At 53.5% G+C, this 23,674-nt stretch overlaps 2 protein-coding genes across 3 annotated transcripts; one reads left to right on the forward strand and one right to left on the reverse strand.

The window, feature by feature from the left end:
- The first annotated feature begins 3,030 nt into the window (after positions 1 to 3,030).
- On the forward strand, positions 3,031 to 11,251 carry SIRT6 (sirtuin 6). Its single transcript, XM_065933724.1, has 8 exons — positions 3,031 to 3,137; positions 6,795 to 6,922; positions 8,178 to 8,360; positions 8,669 to 8,728; positions 9,263 to 9,358; positions 9,436 to 9,516; positions 10,115 to 10,238; positions 10,324 to 11,251. Exons 1-8 carry the CDS (start codon positions 3,072 to 3,074, stop codon positions 10,663 to 10,665), a joined length of 1,080 nt encoding a protein of 359 aa, XP_065789796.1. The 5' UTR covers positions 3,031 to 3,071; the 3' UTR covers positions 10,666 to 11,251.
- Positions 11,252 to 12,046: 795 nt separating this feature from the next.
- On the reverse strand, positions 12,047 to 23,075 carry CREB3L3 (cAMP responsive element binding protein 3 like 3). 2 transcript variants are annotated; one of them, XM_065933748.1, is made up of 10 exons: positions 22,945 to 23,075; positions 22,311 to 22,439; positions 21,557 to 21,848; positions 20,600 to 20,712; positions 18,987 to 19,121; positions 17,831 to 17,937; positions 14,555 to 14,623; positions 13,311 to 13,395; positions 13,014 to 13,110; positions 12,047 to 12,828 (listed from the first exon to the last, which is right to left on the reverse strand). In XM_065933748.1, exons 1-10 carry the CDS (start codon positions 22,969 to 22,971, stop codon positions 12,515 to 12,517), a joined length of 1,368 nt encoding a protein of 455 aa, XP_065789820.1. In that variant the 5' UTR covers positions 22,972 to 23,075; the 3' UTR covers positions 12,047 to 12,514. The 2 variants fall into 2 exon arrangements, with proteins under 2 accessions (XP_065789820.1, XP_065789811.1); XM_065933739.1 differs by having other exon boundaries at positions 18,987 to 19,124.
- Positions 23,076 to 23,674: the final 599 nt, after the last annotated feature.

Here is a 23,674-nt window from a genome sequence, read left to right on the forward strand (position 1 = left end):
AGTTCCAAAATCCCATGGTGTTCTGATCAGCTTTGTCTCTTACTAATGGGCAGAACTCTAACTTCCAAATTGGGTCCCCTCAGCGCTTCTGCTCCATCCTTGGCTCCAGAGGCTAGAAGTGTCTGGACTGGTTCTGTTTTCCTGAAAACTTAGTGGGTCCTCAGGGGCCAGGCACAGAGTTGAGGCCTCTTAGTACAGAGTATGTTCTTTGGGAAGTCAGAGAGAACATCCTTGAGACTAAACCCTTTACACCAGCCTGGCTCCTTCGTGAAGAAGAGCACAGAGGCGAGTCATCCAAGGTGGGCGGAGGTCTAGAGTGATTGATGGCTCCATGCATGTGTGTGCACAGCTCCACACAGGGTATGTCTGTGCACACGTGTCTGTCCAGCTTAGCCTGTTCTGTGTTTTGTGCACCTGCAGGTACAGAGGTCAGGCAGCAATCTCAAGGGGGTGTCCTGCTGGGTGTCTGGCTAGGAATTCCTTCCTGTGTCAGAATGGGATTGCTCTAAAGGTGTATCCTTCACCTGTCCTTTCACCTGCCCACCTGCCCATGAATTCTCCAAACCTTCTTTCCACCCATTCACTCACCTATGCACCCATCCTCCCACCAAGCATTTCTACATCCACCTACTGTCCACCACCCGATCAACTCATGTTCTCATGGTTCTCTGTGCACCCTTCAACCATGCTTTATCCACCACCCACTCATCATCCACCTGCCTACCCACCTACCTACCTACTCACCTATCCATCCATCCACCCATCATCTACCCACCCATCCATCCAACATCCACCCACCATTCACTGATCCATCCACCCATCCATCCACTCACTCATTCATTCGTCTATGCAACCACTCACTGGCCACCACCCATCCACTCATCCACCCAACTCATCTTTTCATGGTTCTTCACCCTTCAACCATCCTCCGTCCACCATCCACCCACCTGCCTATCCACTCACTCACTCACCTATCCATCCATCTACCATTGACCCATCCCGTCACCCAACATCCACCCACCCAACATCCACCCATCTACTTGTTCATCCACCCACCATCCAATCACCCATGCATTCATCCATCCAACCACACACTGGCCACCATTCATCCACCCAACTCATCTTTTTATGGTTCTCCATGCACCCTTCAACCATGCATCATCCACCACACGCCCACCATCCAGCTGCCTATCCACCCACCCAACCACTCATCCAGCCATCTATCCACCTCAACTATCCACCCAGCCAGCCAGCCAACGCCCACCTACCATCTACCCACCCATCCATCCACCCTCCCATCCATCTACTGCCCATCTATTCATTCACCCCTTCAACTTACCCCATTCATCAATGTACGCATTCACCCAGTACCATTTTTCTTTACTCTTGTCTAACAGACTCAATCACACCTACAGCAGGGTGTAACTGACACCCAGGAGAGGAGTCCACAGGTTGTCTGGGCAGGAGGGAATCTGCCGGCTTGGGGGAGGGGAAAGTACCCTCATCTAGGGAGCTGCTTCCTGGAAGAGGTGATGATATATCCACAGGGCCTGCTGGCAGGGCAGGACATTGAGCTGCAGCAGCAGGAAGAGAGGGTATGAATCCTAGACAAAGAAGTAAGAGGTGCACGCATGAAGCAGCGCGCGTGTGTGTGTGTGTGTGTGTGTGTGAGATGGTGCCTCAGCATGGCTTGGACACATGCTGGTCTTTCCTTTCTCCCACCTGCCAGGGCTTGGGGGGCAAGGAGCCTGAGGCCCTTAGGGGAGCCTCCATCCTGGGCCTCCCTCACCTCCTTTCCTCCTACCTCCTGCAGTTCCAGTGCCGCGAGCACTAGGCCACCGTGTCCACTGCCGGCTCTGGTTACCTGCTCCCAGCCGAGCCACCAGCTCGCACCCGCAGCTCCCAGCACTCAGCCCTGACACCTGATCAGCTCTGAGCAGGCAGCTGCCCCAGGGGGCCCGAGGATGAGCAGAGGGAGGAGACAGGGTGAGTCGGGCTGTCTGTTGGCCAAGGAGCTCTGGCGGGAAGACAGGGAGGTTCTTCCCTAACATCGCTGGACTGATTTCAGTTTCTGGAATGAGCCACCTTCTTTCTCTCCTCTCAGCCTTTGTACTTGCGGTTCCTATACCAAGACCCTTCTTTCTGTACCTCCTGTCACCTCCAACTGGCTGATTTTCACTGGTACTCACTGTTCAGATTGTTGCCACAACACCCCTTCTCCAGGAAGCCTTCCTGGTTGCCCCCAGGCTGGGTCAGGCGCCTCCTCTGAGCTCCTTCATTGCCCAGGGCCCTCATTACATGCCAGTCACACTAAGTCACCATTGCCCTGTCACAGGGGGCTGTCTGTGGTCTCCAGCGTCTCGCCAGCACACAGTAGGTGCTCAATACATTTCCTGAATGAGTCCTCAAGCCTCCACTCCAAAGACATAAGCAGTTTCTCCAGCCTCTTGGTGCGATCAGGACTTGTCTTGCTGAGTGATTATCACACACCTGGATAACGCTCAGGTAACTTAGAACGGCGTCCGTGAGTCTCCCTAGTGAGGATCCAAATTGCCTCCTGACCCCAGCACACATGCACAGGAACCCTGAATTTGTATATTTATAAACTTCTGAAATATGCAGGGGGAAGAACCTTGGATTGGAAGCAAGAGTTTGGGTTTCCTCTCTCAGGCTCCGTCCTGGGACTGGGGGACGCGGGGAGGGAAGTGGGCGTCAGTTTACTCGTTTTCAAAAAGGGGAAAAAGGGAACCGATCGCTTGCGCCCTTCATTTTACAGGTGACTGGAGAACTCTCACGTGGGCAGTCCCCTAGTATCCAGCCCGGGTCACTGAACAACCCTTTCCCAGGCCCCCACCCCATATGAACCCATAAGAACCCATAAGAACCCGGCGGGCCATTGCCAGCAGTTAATATGGCAACTGCGGCGACAGTGCATGGCGCATGCGCCTTGCGAGGAGCGGCCAGGTACGAAAGATGAGAATACGGCTCCTCCTTCTTCCTCGTCCCACCCTATTTCCGGCGGAAGCGGCTGCAACAAGGGAAACTTTATTGTTCCAGTTGGTGCAGTGAGGATGTCGGTGAATTACGCGGCGGGGCTTTCGCCGTATGCGGACAAGGGCAAGTGCGGTCTCCCGGAGGTGAGCGCGGCTGAGGGTGCCGACGGCCGCCGTCAAGGCCGTGGGCTGGGCGGGACCGGCTGGCAGTGGGGCATTGTGGGAATATCAGGAGACATTGAGGCTAGACTATGGGAGGGACTTCCCAGTGAGGAGGGGGCGGGAAGTGACGACCCAGTGCGCCTGGGAATGCGACCACGCCCAGCTCCGGGTCGGTCTGGCTGGGGACGGAGGATAGGACCCACTTCGAGAAGTCCTGAAGTTCTGATGGGGGAAACAAGGGATGTAGTTCCAGGAGGAAGACTCCGGGGCAAGGGGCAATAAACAACCTTGGAGGGCAGATTTGGCCAGAGAGGTTTTCAAAACTGGGGTAGCATGGGCATCAAGTGCCAAGTTGAGGAGCTGACACTATCCTGAGGCTGATGAGGGTTTTGAGGCTGATGAGGAACCTGGAGTATGGAAATCAGACCCCTCCAGCCTCGCTGAGAGAAGTCCCCGCCATGCACTGAGATCTTGGCGAGATCCCTTCTTTCTGGGTCTCTTTCTCTCCTGTAAACTGGAGAGAAGCTTGCCGCCTCCCACAAAAGTTGGTCCGTTCCTTCTGAGTAAGGCATTCACGAGTTCTTAGATGGTGTGAAGCCCCACTCTTCTCTCCCGCCAGTTTTTTCGCTTTATCCCACAAACATTTATTAAGCACCTACGGTGCACCGACGTCGTTCACCCTGGACCACATGGGGAACCAGACAGGCCAAGCCCCTTCGTTCCAGCTGGGAGACAGATGAGCAGCAAATAAATGCAAGGAGTCAGATAGTGGTCAGCGCTAGGCAGAAAGGCAAAGCAGATGATAACTGGGGGCTGCATTGAAAACTAGATGGCTGGTGATAGCCATCACTAAGATAACTCAGCGGTATGAAATACATTTAATGTTATGCAGCCATCACCACCATCCATTTACAAAACTGTCTCCTCTTCCCAAACTAAAACTCTGTCCCCATTTAACAGTGACTCTCCATCCCCTCTCCCAGCCCCGGACCCCACCGTCTACTTTCTCTATGTATCTGACTCCTCATGGGACCTCACATAAGTGAAATCATACAGTATTTGTGTTTTTGTGTCTGTCTGATTTCACTGAGCATGATGTCCTCAGGTTTCATCTGTATTGTATAATGTGTCCAAATTTTCTTCCTTTTAAAGGCTGAGTAATGTTCCATTGTATATGTTGTTGTTCTTCAGTCACTCATTCGTGTCCAACTTTCTGCGGCCCTGCGGACTGCAGCATGCCAACCTTCCCTGTCCTTCACTGTCTCTCAGAGTTTGCTCAAACTCATGGCCATTGAGTTGGTGATGCCATCCAACCATCTCGTCCACTGTCATCCCCTTCTCCTGCTTTCAGTCTTTCCTAGCATCAGGGTCTTTTCTAATGAGTTGGTTCTTCTCATCAGGTGGCCAAAGTATTGGAGCTTCAGCTTCAGTATCAGTCCTTCCAATGAATATTAAGGGTTGATTTCCTTTAGGATTGACTGGTTTGATTGTACGTGTAGACCGTATTTGTTAGTATCCATTCATCTGTTAATTGACACTGGGGTTGCTTCCATATTTAGCTACTGTGAATAATGCTACTGTGAACATGAGTGTGCAAATGAGACAGTTTTTGAGCCAAGATGGAGAGGAAGTGCAAGGGGAGTCATGTAGGTGTCTGGGCAGAGGACATTCCAGGCGGAGGGCTTTGCCTCTGCAAAGCCCTGAGGCTGAACTGTGCCTGGCGTGTTGGAGGAACATCGAGGAGACCTGTGTGAAGTGAGTGAGGGAGAGAGAGGGAGGAGGGGAGAGCAAGGATGGGGCAGGTCCTGCAGGGCCTTGTGGGCCTTGGTGGGGACTTGGGTTTTTCCACTGAGAGAGGAGGGAGCCCTGGAGGGCTGTGGGCAGAGAAAGGACGTGATAACAAGCTGCCTTTTCCCACCCATTCCCCTCCTCCTGGGCAAGGCAGTCTGTGGCTTGTGACCTTGCCCGCTGTGGGACATGTTTCAACTCCTGAAACCATGCAAGTAGGACTTGAACCCACGGTTCAGTTGAGATCACACCCTTGTCTTAGGACTTGATGAAGCTCAGTTTCTTTATGTCTCACTGCAGAAAGAATTCAGTGAGAGACAGAGATATGTGCGTGCATGCATGTTAAGTTACTTCAGTTGTTTCTGACTCTTTGTGACCCTGTGGGCCGTAGCCCGCCAGGCTCCTCTGACGATGGGATTCTCCAGGCAAGAATACTAGAGTGGGTTGCCATTTTCTTCTTCAGGGGATCTTCCCAACCCAGGGATTGAACCCGTGTCTCTTAGGTCTCTTGCATTGGCAGATGGGTTCTTTACCACTAACGTCTGGGAAGCCCCAAAGTGATAGGTAAGAGATGGATAGGTAAGAAGTGGGTTTATTTAGAGAGAAACACTTTCCACAGACAGAACGCAGTCTGTCTCAAAAGGTGAGAACAGCCTTGGGAGAAACACTACACAGAAAGGGTGTGGGCCATCTCAGCAGGTAAGAGGTTCTGAAATATGGTGTGGTTAGTTTTTTGGAGCTGGATAATTTCATAGGCTAGTGAATGGGAGGATTATTCCAATTATTTCGGGGAAGGGGTGGGGATTTCCAGGAATTGGGCCACCACCCATGTTTTAGCCTTCTAAACTGTCATGGCACCGAGGGTGTGTCATTTATCATATGCTGGTGTATTACAATGAGTGTATAATGAGGCTCAAGGTCTACTGGAAGGCTTATCTTCCGCCATCTTGGACCTACTTGGTTCTAATCAGTTTTTGTCACATTTTGTTGATCTCGAGTGGCCTGGGCCTAAAACCACTTGAAGCAGGGCTTGGGTTCCCAGCCAGAGATTGAGGCTGGGCCAAGGTGGTGAAAACACCACATCCTAACCACTAGACTGGTGGTCAGTGACAAGGTCCCTGACCCTTCAGCTTTGCAGAAAAGAGTTTCCACAAAGACAGAAAGTAGTGAAGCAAGTAGAGTATTTATTAGGAGGAAAAAGAGTACAATACATATGAATAGACACACAGGTAGACTCAAGGAGAGTCCCTGAGTTGTGCTTTTGTGGTGGCTTAAGTCACTTTTATGAGGCATTTATTCTGGATTTCCTTTGGCCAATCATTTTGATTTGCCTGGTTCAGAGTCCATATTTGGTATATCTCAGGATCCTCCCATGCTTGCACATGCATCTTTTAGCCGAGATGGATTCTACTATGAAGGCCCATGGGTAGATTATCCTTTGGCATCATTCACCTTTGACCTCCAAGGAGCCTGTCTGCCCACGTGTGATCAGCAAGGTCTCCTGGCTTCAAGAATGAGAAATATGTGATCTGGGCAGGGCCCAGTGCCCTACCTTAATTGTCTTGCTATTCTCACCTCAAGAGTTTCTTTGGAGCACTGGGAATGAGTCTCCAATTGGTTAACCATTAAGGTGGTGGGGGGGGCATATACCTCCTGCCTCACTGTGGCTCTGTCATTCTTGTAGGAAATGGCAACCCACTCCAGTATTCTTGCCTAAAGAATCCCCATGGACAGAGGAGCCTGGCAGGCTGCAGTCCATGGGGTCGCACAGAGTCGAACATGAGTAAAGAGACTTAGCACCTGCCCCACTCCCTTCTGTTTCACTCCCTGCTGCTCTCCCTCACTCAACAGGTCTTCGACCCCCCCGAGGAGTTGGAGAAGAAGGTGTGGGAGCTGGCACAGCTCATCTGGCAGTCCTCCAATGTGGTGTTCCACACAGGCGCAGGCATCAGCACTGCCTCAGGCATCCCCGACTTCAGGTTGGCAGGCAGGGTGGGATGTTGAGGCAGGGCCTTCCAGGCTGCAACAGCCTTCCTTGTGAGCTCACCAGATGAACAGGCATCAAAGCCCATCTGCTGCCCTCCCTCCCACTGAGTTTATGGTGACCCGTCAGTCCCCTAGGGTGTTGGGGATGTGTAAGACCCTTCCTTCAAAGCAGATCCCTTTATATCACACCCAACATTGCCTTCCATTGGTCAGAACTTGGTCATGTGACTGTACCTAGTTGCAAGTGGTGCTGGGAAACATAAATCTTTTGTCTAGGCCCACTGTGCATGGCTAAATATTGGGTTCTATTATTACCATAGAAACCATCCAGACCTCAGTTACCTCACCTGCAAGTGAGGGTGTGAGACCAGATAATGTCTAACTTCGCTCTACTCCAGGCAGCCTATGTTAGACAAGAGTCTCGTTGCTGAAAAGCAGGGGTCTCAAACTTGTGGCCTCCAAGTGGCCCCTGTAGGTGTGAAGCTTGCAACCCCACCCAGATGGGCAGGCCTATTGCACTTGTATTCTCTTTCTGAGGCCTCTTGGGCCCCCAGCACAGACTCTCACAGCAGGAGAGCAAACTCCTTATCTGGAGGAGTGTTAGAATTCTAAGGTGTGACTCTCATCCCCCTTCCATTACCTGCCATAGCTCCCCATTGCCACACTTCAGAGTTCCAAGCACTTCAGGCGGGAAATCAAAGCCCTTCCCCACCTAGCCTTGGTTCAGCTCTCCAGCCTCAGCCCCTGCAGTCCCCAGACTGTCTGAATAGCCCTGCCCTTTCCTCTCTGTTCAGAGACAGCTCTGCCTCCTCCAGGAAGCCTTCCCAGAGTCCCACAAAGAACCCTTACCACTTCCATTGGGCCAGCCCAGCCCTGGGTTGCTCCCTCTGTCCTGGCCCCTCAGAGGACCAGAGGGTCTGTGTCCACCTGTGTCTCTTCCCCACAAGATGGAGAACTGAGTGCAGGGCCTGGGTGCACTCGGGCGCCAGCATTCCCTGGTGCAGGGCCATGGACTCCTTGAGGGCAGGGTCTGGGTGCACTAGGGCCCCAGCATCCCCCAGGGCAGGGCCATGCCAAGTGCAGCAGCAGTAAGTGCTGGGTGAGTTGAATAATTAATTTCTGCTTCTCCCTCTTTCCTACCTCACCTCCTTTGTCTGTATCAATCTCTCTCTTTTTCTCTGCCTGTTTCTCTCTTTTTCTGTCCTCTCCTTGATCTCTAAACTCTGTCTCTTCCACCTGCCGCCGCAGGGGCCCCCATGGCGTCTGGACGATGGAGGAGCGGGGCCTGGCCCCCAAGTTCGACACCACCTTCGAGAATGCCCAGCCCACAAAGACCCACATGGCGCTGGTGCAGCTGGAGCGCGTGGGCCTCCTGCGCTTCCTGGTCAGTCAGAACGTGGACGGACTGCACGTGCGCTCCGGCTTCCCCAGGTGCCCCCAGTGTCCAGCCCCCTACCCTGCCTTGAGCAGGCCACCCCTCTCCCTGAGCCTCAGTTTCCCTATCTAGAAAATGGACGTTGATGGCAGCCCCTCCCTCTCCAGGCCCCTGGGACAGTTCAGCGAGGCAGCCAGGGAGGGTGGGCGCTCAGCTGTCAGCTCTCAGTCACACCTGGAGAGCTGGGCGGGATCCCCTCTTCCTGGTCCTGGGAGGATTCCAGCCCTGAGCCCTCTGGATCTTGGCTGGCTGGGGATCTGGGGATCCTTCTCCTCCACTGAGCCTCTTCCTTCTCCCCCCACAGAGACAAGCTGGCAGAGCTCCACGGAAACATGTTTATAGAAGAATGTGTCAAGTGTAAGACGTGAGTGCCACTGCGGGAGAGGGCGGGACACAAGGCATGGATGACCCAGGTCAGGCTCCCCAAAAGGTCCTGGTGAGCTAAGCCTGCTGCTTCTAGAGTCAAGGGTGTGACCCTCCCAAGGTGGGATCTGGGAGTGTAGCTTCCTCCTGGGAGGTGTGTTCATTTCCTGCAGCTGCCGAAATAACCACAAACCTGAGTAACTTAAAAACAACAGAAATTCATAATCTTATGGGTCTGGAAGCTACAAGTCCAACATCAAGGTGTTGGGAGGACCATGCTCTCTCCACAGAGTCTTAACCACTAACCTACCAGGGAAGTCCCCAGGCCAGCTTTTTCATGGAAGGCCCCCTCTGCTTCCCCACCCCCACCCCCTGCTGGGTTTGCCAGTTGTCACCTCATGTTTAGATTCTGGTCTTATGCTTCCGCACTTTCCTGGGAAAACAGCTCTATGCAAAAAGCATGAGCTGCCCAGATGGGCTGCAGGGTGGGTGCCTGGGAACCGGCGGTGAGCCGACCCTTTCCTCCTTGACACAGGCAGTATGTCCGGGACACCGTGGTGGGCAGCATGGGCCTGAAACCCACGGGCCGGCTCTGCACCGTGGCCAAGTCCAGGGGGCTGCGGGCCTGCAGGTGAGTGACCCCTCCCCATGCCCTGGACCCCAGGGGAGGCCGCCAGTCTCCTGCTGACTCCCCTGACCTCCCTACAGGGGGGAGCTGAGAGACACCATCCTGGATTGGGAGGATTCCCTGCCTGACCGGGACCTCACCCTGGCCGACGAGGCCAGCAGGTCTGACCCCAGTGGGTCCCAGGTGGGGTGGGTGGGGAAGGGGCAGAAACAGCCAGCTCCACTCCCGAGGGACCTCAGGAAAGGATTCCAGAGAGGAGTGATCAGCACCCTGTCTGGGCCTCGCTTCGCCCGTAATAGCTCTTGTACTGAGCCCTCACATACCATCCTCACCACACCCCAGGGTGGGTGCTGCTCAGGCCCATTTCACAGAGGAGGAAACTGAGGCTGGAGCAACTGGACTCCTCCATCCAGGCTGCCCAGCCCAGAAATGACTGAGCCAGGCTCTGAACCCAGGAGTCCAAGTATATGGTGCTCCCCACCAGCAGCTCCACTTCTCCTGACAGGGTTGGGGGTGGCCCAGCAGAAGGGAAGCATCAGAGACAGGCCATGGCTGGGCCCCCAGCAGAGGTGGGTGCTGTGTGAGCAGGTCTCCCAGGATTGACCCCGTTGTGTTGGCAGAGCAGTGAAGCCATGATGTTTGAGCAAGGGTCGGGGAGTGTGTGTGCTGGTCACCACATGCCCCGGCCTTGTGGGGCAGGAGGAGGGCTGCAGAGACCCTTGCCAAGGGGCTTAGACTAATCCCACCTCCTGGCCCCAGGAATGCAGACCTGTCCATCACACTGGGCACCTCCCTGCAAATCCGGCCCAGCGGGAACCTTCCCCTCGCCACCAAGCGCCGTGGAGGTCTCCTGGTCATTGTCAACCTTCAGCCCACCAAGCATGTACGTGTGGGAGCCTACCCCTGATATCACCCCTGGACCCCCCTCAAGCCTTCTCCCTCCACCTGACTGGTCCCCACCTCCACAGGACCGCCATGCAGACCTGCGAATCCACGGTTATGTTGATGAGGTCATGACGCGGCTCATGAAACACCTGGGCCTGGAGATCCCAGCCTGGAACGGCCCCCACGTGGTGGAGAGGGCACTGCCGCCCCTGCCACGCCCACCCGCCCCCAAGCTGGAGCCCAAGGAGGAGGCCTCCACCCAGCTCGACAGCCCAGTGCCCGCCAGCCCCAAGCAGGAGCCCACAGCTGAGCCCTGCGCCCAGCACAATGGTTCCGGACCAACCAACCCCAAAAGGGAGTGGCCGGACAGCCCTACCCCTCGCAGGCCTCCCAAAAGAGTGAAAACTGAGGTGGTTCCTAGCTGACCAGGGGCCTTGGGGAGGACGGGGTTTTTTTTATAGAAACCATGGGTTCTTTTTCTTTTTTCTTACTGGTATCACTTTGTTACTCATTTTTGTCCTTTGGGGGAGACCTCAGGGTGCTGAGAGCTGGGCTCCAGGCCGGGGGGCAGACTTGCCATCCACTGGACCTCCCTTTAACTTGGGGCCTATGGAGGGGGCTTGGCAAGGAGCATCCCTGCCCTGGATCCTGAACTTGGAGCTGACAACCCTGCACCTGCTCCACCCCCAGTCTCCAGCCCCTGACTCAGGGTGTTCTTGGAAGGCGTGACCAGGCCCTCTCTGATTTCCAGCCTAAACAGGAATCAAGCCTGTCTGCCTCCTGGACCCTCACATTCTCCAGTCCCTGCCTATCCCCACACAGCCTTCACAGCCCCTCTAGGAGGGAGGGGACACACAGCCACCATTTAGGAGCCAAACTTCGTGGCAGGACAGACAACAGAGGCTCACACTGCCTTTGTGGCTGGAGGGAGACAAGTGGGTCCACCTGACTTCCTCCAGACTTCCAGAAAAGCCTTCAATGCAATAAAAGCAGAATTTCTTGCATCTTGAATCTGCGTTTACCATCTACAACCTTGCCCAGGGTCCAATCCCTGGGGGTAGGACTGTGTGGTGCCTGCGGCCCCTGGTATGTGTGCGCGCTGGGACATTCATGCAGTCCAGGCCTGGCAGTGAAGGAAGTCCTTACCAACTCTTGACATTCCTTGAGTCCTCCATTTGTAAATATTATTTCTGTGATTCTTTAATACGTGCCCTATGCTACTAGGCTGTGAGCCCCTCGAGGAGAGAGGCCGCATCTTCTAATCGCGATTGCAAACTCCCCCACCCGACCCCACATCCCCGCACCTGCGCAAAGCCGGCAGGAATCCGGTTGTGACTCTTTAAAGGAAGAACGTGTGTGCAGCTGGGGTCCATGCTCCCCAGCTGTGACCTTGGGCGAGTCCCTTCATTCCCGACGCTTCAGTCTCCTCATCCATAAGACGAGCCGGGTGAACAACCTAGCCCCCCAGGAAAGCAGCTGCCCCAGGCCTTCCGCGGACTCCCGTGAAGGGTCTGGGGCGGGGCGGGGAGGGGCCAGAGCCGTCAGAACCTCGCGCTCCTGGCGCGCCCTGCCCTCCACCAGCCAGCCGCCGCTCTCCAAGGTCCTGAAGGCAACCCTGGCGCCTCCTGTCGCCGCTCCAGCCTTGGGGTCCAGGGACTCCCCCATGTCACTCCTCTATCTTTGGCTGGCCCAGTCCTTCCTTCTGTGGGTTGGGGAGCCCCAGACTCAAATTAGCCGCCACCCCACTCCACCTCCACGCCAGCCGTGTTCTGCCAAGATACTTTATTAAGGATCATGGCAGTCTAAAAAAAGGAAAAGGAAAGGGTCATGGCAGCGCCGAAGTTTAGGGCTCATCCCGTGCTCTGGGGCCAGGGTCCCTGCAGACTTGGCTGCTTCCTCCTCCGTGTGTGCGAGGGGGCAGGGAGGAGTCCCCAGGGTCGGGGTAGGGGGGTAGTTATTGAGGCCTGGTGTATACCGATCTGTCTAGGTCGGGGATCAGTCTGTGTGTGTGCACCTGTTTCCTTCCGCACCTGGGTCTGCATCTAGATTTCTCAGGCTTTGTGGCCTTATGGTCCGTGTCTGAGAATCAGTTTCAGTGTGTACCTGGGTCCCTGGGTCTGTAGCTGTGTATCTGTGCATCTCCATCCTGATACCTTCTCCAGGGTCTCTCTCTCCCCTCGGATCCCCATGCCTGTCCCTGTCCACTACAGCACCTATTGAAGCACCCCTGAGTAGAGGGGCCAGGGTGGAGAGGGGGGCAGGGACCCATGGTGCTCACAGCTCCCCCCCTGCTGCCTCCAGCCCCACGCGGCCCGGGCTGACTGCTGGCTCAGGCGGGGCACAGTTCAGTAGGGTGGCCCGGTCCAGTTCCTTCACGGAGTTGCCCTGGGCCAGAGTTGAGTTGTCCAGATCCTCTGTCGAGTTGTCCAGAGCACGTGTGTCCCGGGATTCCCATTCCCCAGGAGGGCTGCCTGGAGACCTTTCCTGAAGGGCGCCAGTGCTGGGCCCGGGTCCGGGGGCCTCGGAGCCTGGTGCAGCGTTGGGAGCCACTCGGGATGCAGCGTCGTTGTGTAGAGTTCTGGAGAAAACTGAGCAAGGGGTGGGGGAGGGTCATGAGGGATGGCCTGAGGGCCAGTTCCCTTCTTTCCTTAGCCCCCAGCCTCAGGGAGCACTTGCAAGGGGGCCCCTTCCCCTCCCCCAGTGGGGACTGGGGAGCCAAGGGGAATGTGCCCCAGAGGGGTTTTGAAGGAAGAGCAAACCCGAGTCCACATACCTCGCACAGGTGCGAAGTCTCCGGGGCTCTCGGCTCTGTTGGAGGCGAAAGGGCTGATGGAGGGGAGGACGATGAGGGCGAAGGAGAAGAGCAGGACCTGGTGGAGATGTGGGTGGGGTCACCCCATCCCTCCCCAACCCCTGAGCATGCTTAAGCAGGAAAACAGAGGCCCAGAAGACTAGATAGTGCTTGACCCGGCACTCAGGGCTCTGCTTCTATTCATGCTCTCCTCCCCCACAGGCCCCTTTGCCAAGGTTGAGGACACCTCCCCACTCAGAGCTGGGGGTCAGGACTCACTGCTATGCAGGTGCCCGTCTGTACCGATTTGCTGGTGGACTGGACCACAATGGCCTGGAGTTTCTTCAGCTGTTCCAAGAGAGACCTTAGTGGAAATGGGAAGCCTTGGCTGAGCCCTGCATGGCCTTGACCTGGCTCCCTGTCCATTTCCGGGATCTCCCAGCCTGGCTGAGGTCTGGGTCTTATCCACCCCTCAAGGCTCTACTGCTATTAAAAGTCCCAGAAGCTCCCTCAAAAAATCTCCACTGAACATCTCACCCACTTTTCTGACACCCAGCCTCCTCCATCCAGGTTGCAATCATCCCTCACCTGGACACCAGCCCCTACCTCTGGTCCCCTCAAGCCTCTTGTGCCCCCTCTAGGGTTCATGCTCCATACTTTTCAAATGTGATTCAACTCCCAGCCCTCCAGGTTCCCACCTCCCTTGGGGTAAAAGCCTGAGTCCTCACTGCTGCCCACAAGGCCCTGCATGCCTTGCCTCATCCCCTCCCTCTCTCTTCTCCCCTGACAACTCTGCCCCTCACTCACATTGCTCCAGCCACACAGTCCCCTTATTGTTCCTCCTACACACAAGTATTCCTGCCCTGGGGCCTTTGCACTGGCTGTGCCCTCTGTACCAAGGACACTGTTCCTCCCCACAGGTCTTTTTGTAACTGCTTCTTTCTTATCTGTTGAATCTCATCTCAAATGTCACCTTATTGACCTCCCTGACTAAAATAGCCCCCTGCACTCTCTAGCCCCTTCCCCCCAGTTTATTTTTCTTCCGAGTGACTATCACTGTTTGAATGATCTCTTACATAGTTTTTGTTTGTCTTAAGGATGCGTCTCACTAGAGCATGAGTCTTTTAAGTGGAGGGACTGTATCTGTTTTGCTCACTATTGAGGTATCAGTACCCAGAACCATGCCTGGCACTGAATAGATGCTGATAAAAACTGACTTAGTACATGTACCCCATAGATGGAATCACCTGCAGTTCTCCAGCACACCATACTTCTAGCCTTTGGCCATTCATATGCCATTTCTTCCACTAGCAGCACCTTCCCTCTACTGAACTCTTATACATCATTCAAGGGCCCAAGTCTAAATCCCCTCTTTTATGCAGCCTGCCCCCTCTCTGGGTAGAATCCTCACCTTCTGCTCTGCCCTGCCATCACATAATCTGTCCCCCCTTGTCCACCTCTCCTGCAAGAGACTCCAGGGTCAGCTTCCCCCTGTCCTCAGTCCCGATCACACCAAAACTCACAGGTTCTGCTTTTCGAGATGCAAGACCTTCCTTTGAAGCTCTTGATTCTGGGCGGTACAGGCTGACATCCTGCAAATGCAACATCACAGTGACATTCAGAATATGCCTGTCACCCCTACAGATCCCGCGAGCTGCAACTGCTGAAGCCTGAGAACCTAGGACCCAAGCTCTGCCACAAGAGAAGCCACTTCAGGAGTTCCCTAGGTCCAGTGGCTAGGACTTCACACACTCCCAATGCAAGGGGCCCAAGTTTGATCCCTGGTCGAGGAACTGGATCCCATATGCTGCAACTAAGAACTCACACAGTCAAATAAATATTTTTAAAAAGAAGAAGAAAGAGAAGCCACTGCAATGAGAAGCCCGCACATCACAACTAGAGTGTAGCCCCTGCTTCCTGCAACTAGATAAAGACCACGCACAGCAAGGAAGACTCAGCACAGCCAACATAAATAAATAAATTTATTAAAAAAAATAAAACATTCAAATCGTGGCATGAGGATATGTTAGTATCCAAGGAAGAGAATAAATTCCCCCACTAAAAGGCCCTCCTAAATAACTCATGGGATAAAGAAGAATCCGCAGTGTAAAGTATGGAAGACCTAGGAACCAAGTAATGACAACATACAAATCAAGATGTGTGAGATGCAGCTAAAGAAGTGCTGAGAGGAAAATGGAAAATCTTATTACAGTTTAAGCAGCTAAACATGTGCTGTGTGTGCTGTGCTTAGTCGTGTGTGCTCAGTCCTGTCCGACTCTTTGGGACCCCACGGACTGTAGCCCGCCAGGCTCCACTGTCCATGGGGATGCTCCAGGCAAGAATAGTGGAGTAGGTTGCCATGCCCTCCTCCAGGAGATCTCCCCCACCCAGGGATCAAGCCAGGTCTCCTGCATTGCAGGCAGATTCTTTATAGTCTGAGCCACCAGGGAAGCCTGCAGCTGAACATACATGTTTAAAAATCAGCAAAAGAACAACAGAATAAACTCACTAAAAAAAAATGAAAGACACGATAAAGCTAAGAGCAGAAATAAAGGAACTAGTACACAAAAATACAATTGAGTGGGAGGAAAAGTCAGAAATTCATTCTTTGCAAACAATAACTAAAACAGACAAAGTTCTGGCAAGATTGCTCAAGATAAAAAACAAGGGAAGGTACAAATACACAACATGAGTTATTACAAAGGTCCCAACCATAAGTCATTCAAAGCTTAAAAAAATAATGGGAGAGAACTATGAACTATCTTATGTCAATAAATTTGAAATGGACAACTTTCCAGAAGAATGACACATCCCAAAATTGACTAGGGAAGAAATAGAAAATGCAGATAGGCCTGTAACATTTACTAAAATCACTTTTTGTTTAAAAAGTGAGTGAACTAAGTTTTTATGTTTCCTACCCTGATGCTGGGAAAGATGGAGGGAAGGAGGAGAAGTGGATGACAGAGGATGAGATGGTTGGATGGCATCACTGACTAAATGGACATGAGTTTGAGCAAGCTCCAGGAGGAGGTGAAAGACAGGGAAACCTGGCATGCTACAGACCATGGGGTTACAAACAGTCAGACATGACTGAGCGACTGAACAACAACACATTAAAGAATAAGAGGACCCTGTCAGCATCCTGCATGAGTTTAGAGAGGTAATTGGATGGGATTAGAGTGCACAGACATTAGAAGAAATTGAGACAGTGACAGACTTTATTTTCTGGGGCTCCAAAATCACTGCAGATGGTGACTGCAGCCATGAAATTAAAAGATGCTTACTCCTTGGAAGAAAAGTTATGACCAAACTAGACAGCATATTAAAAAACAGAGACATTATTTTGCCAACAAAGGCTCCGTCTAGTCAAAGCTATGGTTTTTCCAGTAGTCATGTATGGATGTGAGAGTTGAACTATAAAGAAAGTTTAGTGCCAAAGAATTGATGCTTTTGAACTGTGGTGTTGGAGAAGACTCTTCAGAGTGCCCTGAACTGCAAGGAGATCAAACTGGTCAATCTTAAAGGAAATCAGTCCTGAAGATTTATTGGAAAGATGATCCTGAAACTGAAACTCCAATACTTTGGCCACCTGATGCGAAGAACTGACTCATTGGAAAAGACCTTGATGCTGGGAAAGATCGAAGGCAGGAGGAGAAGGGGATGACAGAGGGTGAGATGGTTGGATGGCATCACCGACTCGATGGACATGAGTTTGAGCAAGCTCCGGGAGTTGGTGATGGACAGGAAAGCCTGGCGTGCTGCAGTCCGTGGGGTCACAAAGAATTGGACACGACTGAGCGACTGAACTGAACTGAGAGTGCACAGTTCTTAAGTTGAGGAAGTTCCTCCTTCCTTCCACTCCCTGGAAGGAAGCCATGACAACTCTGAGGACCAGAAAGGTTCAGACAAGGGAATAAATGAGCCACCTACCGGCAAAGAGCCAGGACATAGCCTCCTTTCTTAGCATAACATCATATAGGGCAGCGGTCCCCAACCTTTCTGGCACCTGGGACCAGTTTCAAGGAAGACAGTTCTTCCATGAATCCAGGGTGTGGAGGGGATAGTCTTAGGATGATTCAAGCACATTACATTTAGTTTTCACTTTATTTCTATTTTCTGGAAATCTCAGGCTATTCCGCCTTGACTTTAGGGTTAGGGTCTGTGCTTCCAGGAGAATCTAGTGCCACTGCTGATCTGACAGGAGGTGGGGCTAAGGCGGTAATATAAGGTGAGGAGCGACTGTAACGAGCATTGCTCACTTGCCTGCTGCTCACCTCCTGCTGTGCGGCCTGGTTCCTGAGAGGCCATGGATTGGTACCAGTTCGTGGCCCAGGAATTGGGAACCCCTGTTCTAGGGGTTTAAGGGGCCTCAAAATTGAGCCCTGTACCACCTCTAGGCATTTTTCTATCCTTGCAATTCCCATACAAAATGGTCGCTCCCATGGGGCACAGTGGTAAAGAATCCACCTGCCAACTCAGGAGACTCAGAAGACATGGGTTTGATCCCTGGGTTGGGAAGATCCCCTGGAGAAGGAAATGGCTACCCAGTCCAGTATTCTTGTCTGGAGAATTGCATGGACAGAGGAGCTTGGCAGGTTGCACTTCATGCAGAGTCAAACACGTGCGCGTGCACACACACACGTGAGCACACGCACGCACGCACGCGCACACACACATGCGCACACACGCGCGCGCGCACACGCAGACTGTGACCCTTACTCTACCGCATGCCTCTCTCAGGCCTCAGTCCCCACCCCATCCACCCCCTCGAGTGTGGGGTCCTGGGTCCTCAGTCTTACCGAGTCTCCAGGCCATCAATGTATTCCTTCTTCTTTTTCCGGCTTTCTTGAGCTGACTGTTTGTTTCGGATTTTCCGGCGGATCTTTTTCAGCACTCGCTCCTCGTACTGCAGAGTGACATGGGGAGGAGACTGAGTCAGTCTGAAGGGTCTACTCTCTTGTCCAGACCCCACAATTTCACCCCCAGTATCCTCCCAAGGGAGCCAGACTCAGGGACTTGAGGGCAGACCCCTCATGGCTTGAAGGCCAGATTTTTTGTCCTCAAATTTCTGCAGTCTCTAGTGGTGGTGGGGGCAGGGGGGGTGGGGAATGGGGATAGTCCTGGTTTCCTGATGATCTTCCCTGCTCCCAATCCCAGTTCCATTATTAACAACTAGATTTTGTGCACTGGTGCAATCGCGCCACCGTCTGGCCATGTGTGGGATTGGCGCCTTTCCCCAAGGCAGTTATCCCTAAGAGAAGTCTTCAAATTGGGAAAGGCAAACTCAGGTATTGATGCTGAGTGAACACGCTGAGTGGAGGTCGCAGCCAGCTAGAAAGCCCCCAGTGTGTTGGTTTTGAGGATGAATTTTCTGACTCTGGTGACAGACGCATCCTAACATTCTAGTTGTGTGTGCTGTGCTTAGGCACTCAGTCGTGTCCGACTCTTTGCGACCCCACTGACTGTAACCTGCCAGATTCCTCCGTCCATGGGAATTCTCCAGGCAAGAATACTGGAGTGGGTTGCCATGCCCTCGTGCAGGGGATCTTCCCAACACAGGGATCGAACCTAGGTCTCCAGCATTGCAGGCGGATTCTTTATCATCTGAGCCACCAGTTAGGGAGACCTAAAGGTGAGACTCAGGCTTCCCAGGTGGTGCAGAAGTAAAGAATCCACCTGCCAATGCAGGAAATGCAAGAGACATGAGTTCGACCCCTGGGTCGGGAAGATCCCCTGGAGTATGGAGTGGCAACCCACTCCAATGTTCTTGCCTGAAGAATGAATGCCGTGGACAAAGGAACCTGGTGGGCTACCATCCATAGGGTCGCAAAGAGTTGGACACAACTGAGTGCACGCGCGCACACACACACACACATGCACACAAAGGTGAGACTCATGGGCGTGTTGCTGCAGGAAATGGGGTGAGGCCCAGGGCCAGGGGTCCCACTGACTCACCTTGGTAAGGGGCAGCTGAGTGGGCAGAGTGATGCCTTCTTTGGCCAGTAGCTTCTTCTCATCCTCCGTCAGCACCAGTTCCTGGCAGTGCCCAGTCCCAGGTTGCAACAGGTGGGGAGCTGCCAGCTGATGTTGCTGCTGTGGGGAAACCAGGAGAACTGCTTTGGGGGCAGAGACAGTGACTGCCTCTGGGAAATAAAAGGCATTGAGAAACAATTGATCCAGTCGCTATAGGGTCCACACCGGCACTAGGGCTCCAAAGAACCAGCCCACAGCCCTCTGACGCAGCCATTCCATTTCCAGGAATTCATCTCACAGATACAAGTGTGGGCTTTTTTTTTGTTTGTTTGTTTCACAAATAGTCATTTGACAGTTATGTGTTTAGCACCTACTACAGGCCACACACTGCTCTGGGCTCTGAACATTCCTCACAGCTCTTGTCTGCAACAGCAAATGGAAAATCCAACAAACAGGGTGTAGGATAAGTGAGCCTCCGGGTAAAGAGGGTGAGAGGTGGTTCTCCCCGTGTACCTGTTTGTACCTTTGGAACTTGGACTGTGTGCATGCCTTTGACTATTCAAAAAATTTTCAAACTAAATTTAAATCATGAAATAGAAACACTGAAAATGAAAGAATTGTGTCATCAGACAGCCAAGTCCTAGGAATGTCACACCATGGCTCAGGAATAAAGGTAGAGATTGGGGCTGTCTGCTGTCTATCGGATCAAACTCCAGTCCCTGGAATTCCAGGCCATTGTTGAGTCCAACCATTTTCTCTTCAGGGCTCAAGCCTCAGTGCGTTCATCTGCAATATGGGAATAAGGCCTCCCACTTCCAAAAGTTGTTCACACACAGAACAATGATATTAAACTTGTTATTTTTACAAAATCCAGTTAGCATTTCCAAAGCAGTCATTGTCTTTCCTATCCTTCAAGAACTGCTGAAGTTCTGTCTTCTCCAGGAAGTTTTCCTGGACCTGCAATGCCCCTCTAGCCTCTCTCCCTATGGATACACTTCCCTAAGCAGTCATTGTCCCCTCTTGACCATGAGGTCCCCAAAGACTGGGCACACAGCTGACGCTCACTGCAGGTCTCTCAAGTCAAGAGGGGTGTTCTGGTCTTTTTAAGAGGTTATCAGGACAACTTTAGGCATCAGGAGTTCAAATCCTGACTTGGCCACTTGCTTGTTGTATGACTTTGGGTCTGTGGCTTGGCCTCTCTGGGGACTGGTTTTCTCATCTGTGAAAGGGAGCAGGGCACTAATTGGGATCTCAGGCCTGGCTTGCCCATAGCGGAAGCTCCAGGCAAGATAAGATAGCCCAAGGTAAGCATACAATGGGCACAATAGACCCAATAGATCAGCTCAGGAATTGAGCCTGCAGCAGCTGTGTGATTTAGGGCAAATTACTGAACCTCTCTGTGCCCATTTCCTCACATGTGAAATTAAGATAATAACCTCAATTTTCGGGGTTGCTTTGAATTAAAAGACCTGGAACCAATACCAACCCCTGTCTGTGACTGTCTTCCAGTTTTCAAAATGGGTGTATTAGAGCCCCACGAGCCCCAGTGCCCCTCCCAGTTCTGATGCTCCAGGGGGCAGGTAGGGGCTGCTCACCAGGTCCCCGCTGCTGCTGGAGAGGAGGAGGTCCTTGACTGTGAGGTTGTAGCGTGAGGGTGAGTCAGCCAGGTCGGTCTGTTCCTCGGCATAGACACCTGGGCTCCACATTTCTAACAGGGCACATGGGGATGGAGACGGGGTGGGGGTCAGGCAGGGGGCCTCAAGCTCCCAGGTCCTACCTGCCTCCTCCAGCAAAGCCCCCAGCATCGACTCTAATGTGCTAGGCATTTGTTGCTTGGCTTGGGACCCCAAGACCAGGTGCCTCAATCTCCCCTCTGCCATAAGACGGGGACCCCAGTTCATCAGGACGTTGTTAGGGACCCACGGCCAGCCCAAGAGGGAGTGGCTGTTATCACTCAGGATTAGGGGCTGAATCTGCAGGCGGCTGGGCCTTATCTCCTCCTGGGGGCAGGGACCAGTTCTGATTCACCCGCAGTTCCCTCCCACCAGCTACCTGGCACCCCATAGGTGAGCTGCTCTGGAGAGCACAGTCTTCCGACTCAGGTGGCCCTTGCTTCTAATCCCAACTGGGTGGAGCCGTGTGACCTTGGGTAAGGGAGTAAACCTCTCTGAGCCTCAGTTTCTCAAGTCTCCAATGGGACTAATAAACACTCCCACACCATCGCGGGGCTCAAAAGACAAAGGATGCCCCTTTGGTGGAGTCTTCTGCATCAGGCCTTTCCCCAGGTCCAGGGGAGCACCCCAAAGCCTGGGATCCCACGATCTCACACACTTTCATTGAGTCTCCTATGAACCAGACATGGAAGGTATAAAAACTGAGGTTGCCAGCGCAATGCTTGAGGCAGATTGCATCCCAGCTCTGTGGCTCTGACTCATCTCTTAACCATCCAGAAAATGGGTCCATGACAGCACCCCAGTACCCATCTCAAAGGGTGGATTTGTGCGTTCAGTGCCCGGGACAAGGCGAGGGTAGTTGGCTGACCCAGGACTCACCCAGGTCTATAGCCACAGAAGTCTCAAGCCTTTGGGCCGCTGGCCCGAGGTGCCTGGCAGGGCAGGTGGGGCCAGGATGGTAAGAGGGGCAGGGCCCCTCACCAGACTCCACACTGTGGCAGCCAGCAGGGGTGGCAGGCACCCCACCGCGTGGAGGCGTGTCCTGGGGGTCAGAGGGCAAATCTTCTGAGATGCCACTGTCACTGGCTGCAGGGGACCAGGTTGGGGAATCTGAATCTCCAGAACCCAGGATGGAGTTGAGGAAGTCATCAGAGTCCGCGCCTGGCAGGACCTGTTGGGACAGAGAGCACTGGTGGGAATTAGGAGGTCTATGCTTTGCTTCGCGTTGCTGTGTGTCTCTGGGCAAGCCGCTGACCCTCTCTGGGCCTCACACGTCCTTTCTGTAGTAAGGAAAGAGCTAATGTTCCTTGCCCACTGGCGTTGCTGGAGCCTGAACACAATCGTGTAGCTCGGGAACAACATCAAACTGTGTCGAGCGAGGAACAAGCCCCAAGTTTAAGTCTGGAGTGAACTTCAAATTGCTGTGTGACCCAGGACAAGTTACCACTCCTCTCTGGGCCTTGCTTTCCACACCTTTAAGAAGGAGGCGATGTCATCTGGCCCTTAGGGTCACTGAGAGGTCTTATACAACAATGAGCTTTGCTAAAATCACACATGTGCGTGGTAAAGGCACAAAGCTGAGTGGAGTCCCGGCTCTGACCTGGGGGGTGGGGACAGCGCATTGGGTTATCACCTGGTCCTCCCCACGGCCCCAGTCTTCTCCCAGCTCTACGTGTCTCAGAACGCCATCCTGCCGGTCAAACAGTAGATCCAGGAGCTCCAGGCTGTCGATAGGGCCCATGGGACTGGTGGAGGAAGCCATCTGGGGCGAGGAGGGGACACCTGTGAGGGTCATGCAGCCCCTCTCCTGCCCACCGCCCATCTGCCACCACCCGAGGTACCTTCCCCTCTGCTTCAGTCCCTGCTGCAGCCCCCAGGTCGGCCTGCCCCTCCTGCCTGCTGAGCCTCAATCTCCAAATCTCTGTTGTGGGGACAACCCAGAAACTCCCTGGGCCTAGCAGCCAATTTCTTTAAAAAGCGCTAGATAGCTGCCCCCGTGGGGATGGTCAGCGGATAAAGCTAGCCCCTTCTTGCATTCCCATCCTGTCCGAATCCCCCCTCACACCCTTTTCTGGAAGGCAGAGAGGCCCAGAATAAAGTCCAGCAGCGGCTCGGAATAGAGGCACAATCTTAGCCATTGTGTTCTCCCTCTGGGTCTCAGTCTTCCCATCTGTACAATGGGGTGTGAGGTGCCTGCCAATTCTGGGAGTTTGGGGAGAGTTCCTGGCATAAATCGTCCCTCTCCTGGGGACCCGTGCAGGTCTCACCTTTCCGATGGCTAAATCCCCATCCATGAGCCCCGCTAGCTCCTTCTCCAGACCTCCTGCGTCTGCCTCAAGCCGGAGGCTCAGCCCGCCATCAGGTCTCCCGGGCTCAGCTGCGTCTTCTCTGTGGTTGTCACCACTCCCCAAAAGATGCTGAAATAGTCCCCGGGCGCTCCCAGCCCACCCCAAGGTGCTGACTGGGCAACAGGCAAGACGGACAGAGTGAAGGGCCAATGACAGCGGGCAGGCTAGGGGGCGGGGCGGGAAGACCGTTATCTCTCCTGTTTTGTGCTTTTCCAGTCAATGGGCAAAGGCCAAAGTCTGGGGTGCTGCGACTCCAGCACGACCTTTCCCCTACTTTCGGGGACTGTTTCTTTCCCTAGTCCCCGGATGTCGGCTCCAAGAAAGTCCAGGGCCCTTATCCGGGTCCCGTTCACTCCCAGAACAAAACAGAACCCAAAAGAATAGCCCAAACCTTTGGGGGCGCCCTTTCTTCAGCCAGGAGTTCTCTTCCTTCATCAGAGCTGGCAACCCTCAAAGCCCCCTTCCCCCAGGCAAGGTCATCCGGCCAAACCAGAGCAATCAATTCCTTCTAGAACCTTCTTCTGCTGCTGCTAAGTCGCTTCAGTCGTGTCCGACAGCGTTCACTTATTCTCAATAGATATTTATTGCAAGCCAAACTGATTCCTGCTTCAGGGCCTTTGGACTGGCTGTTCCCTCTGCCTGGAAGGCA

This window comes from Muntiacus reevesi, chromosome 1 (assembly GCF_963930625.1).
Source record: "Muntiacus reevesi chromosome 1, mMunRee1.1, whole genome shotgun sequence".
Lineage (NCBI taxonomy): Eukaryota > Metazoa > Chordata > Mammalia > Artiodactyla > Cervidae > Muntiacus > Muntiacus reevesi.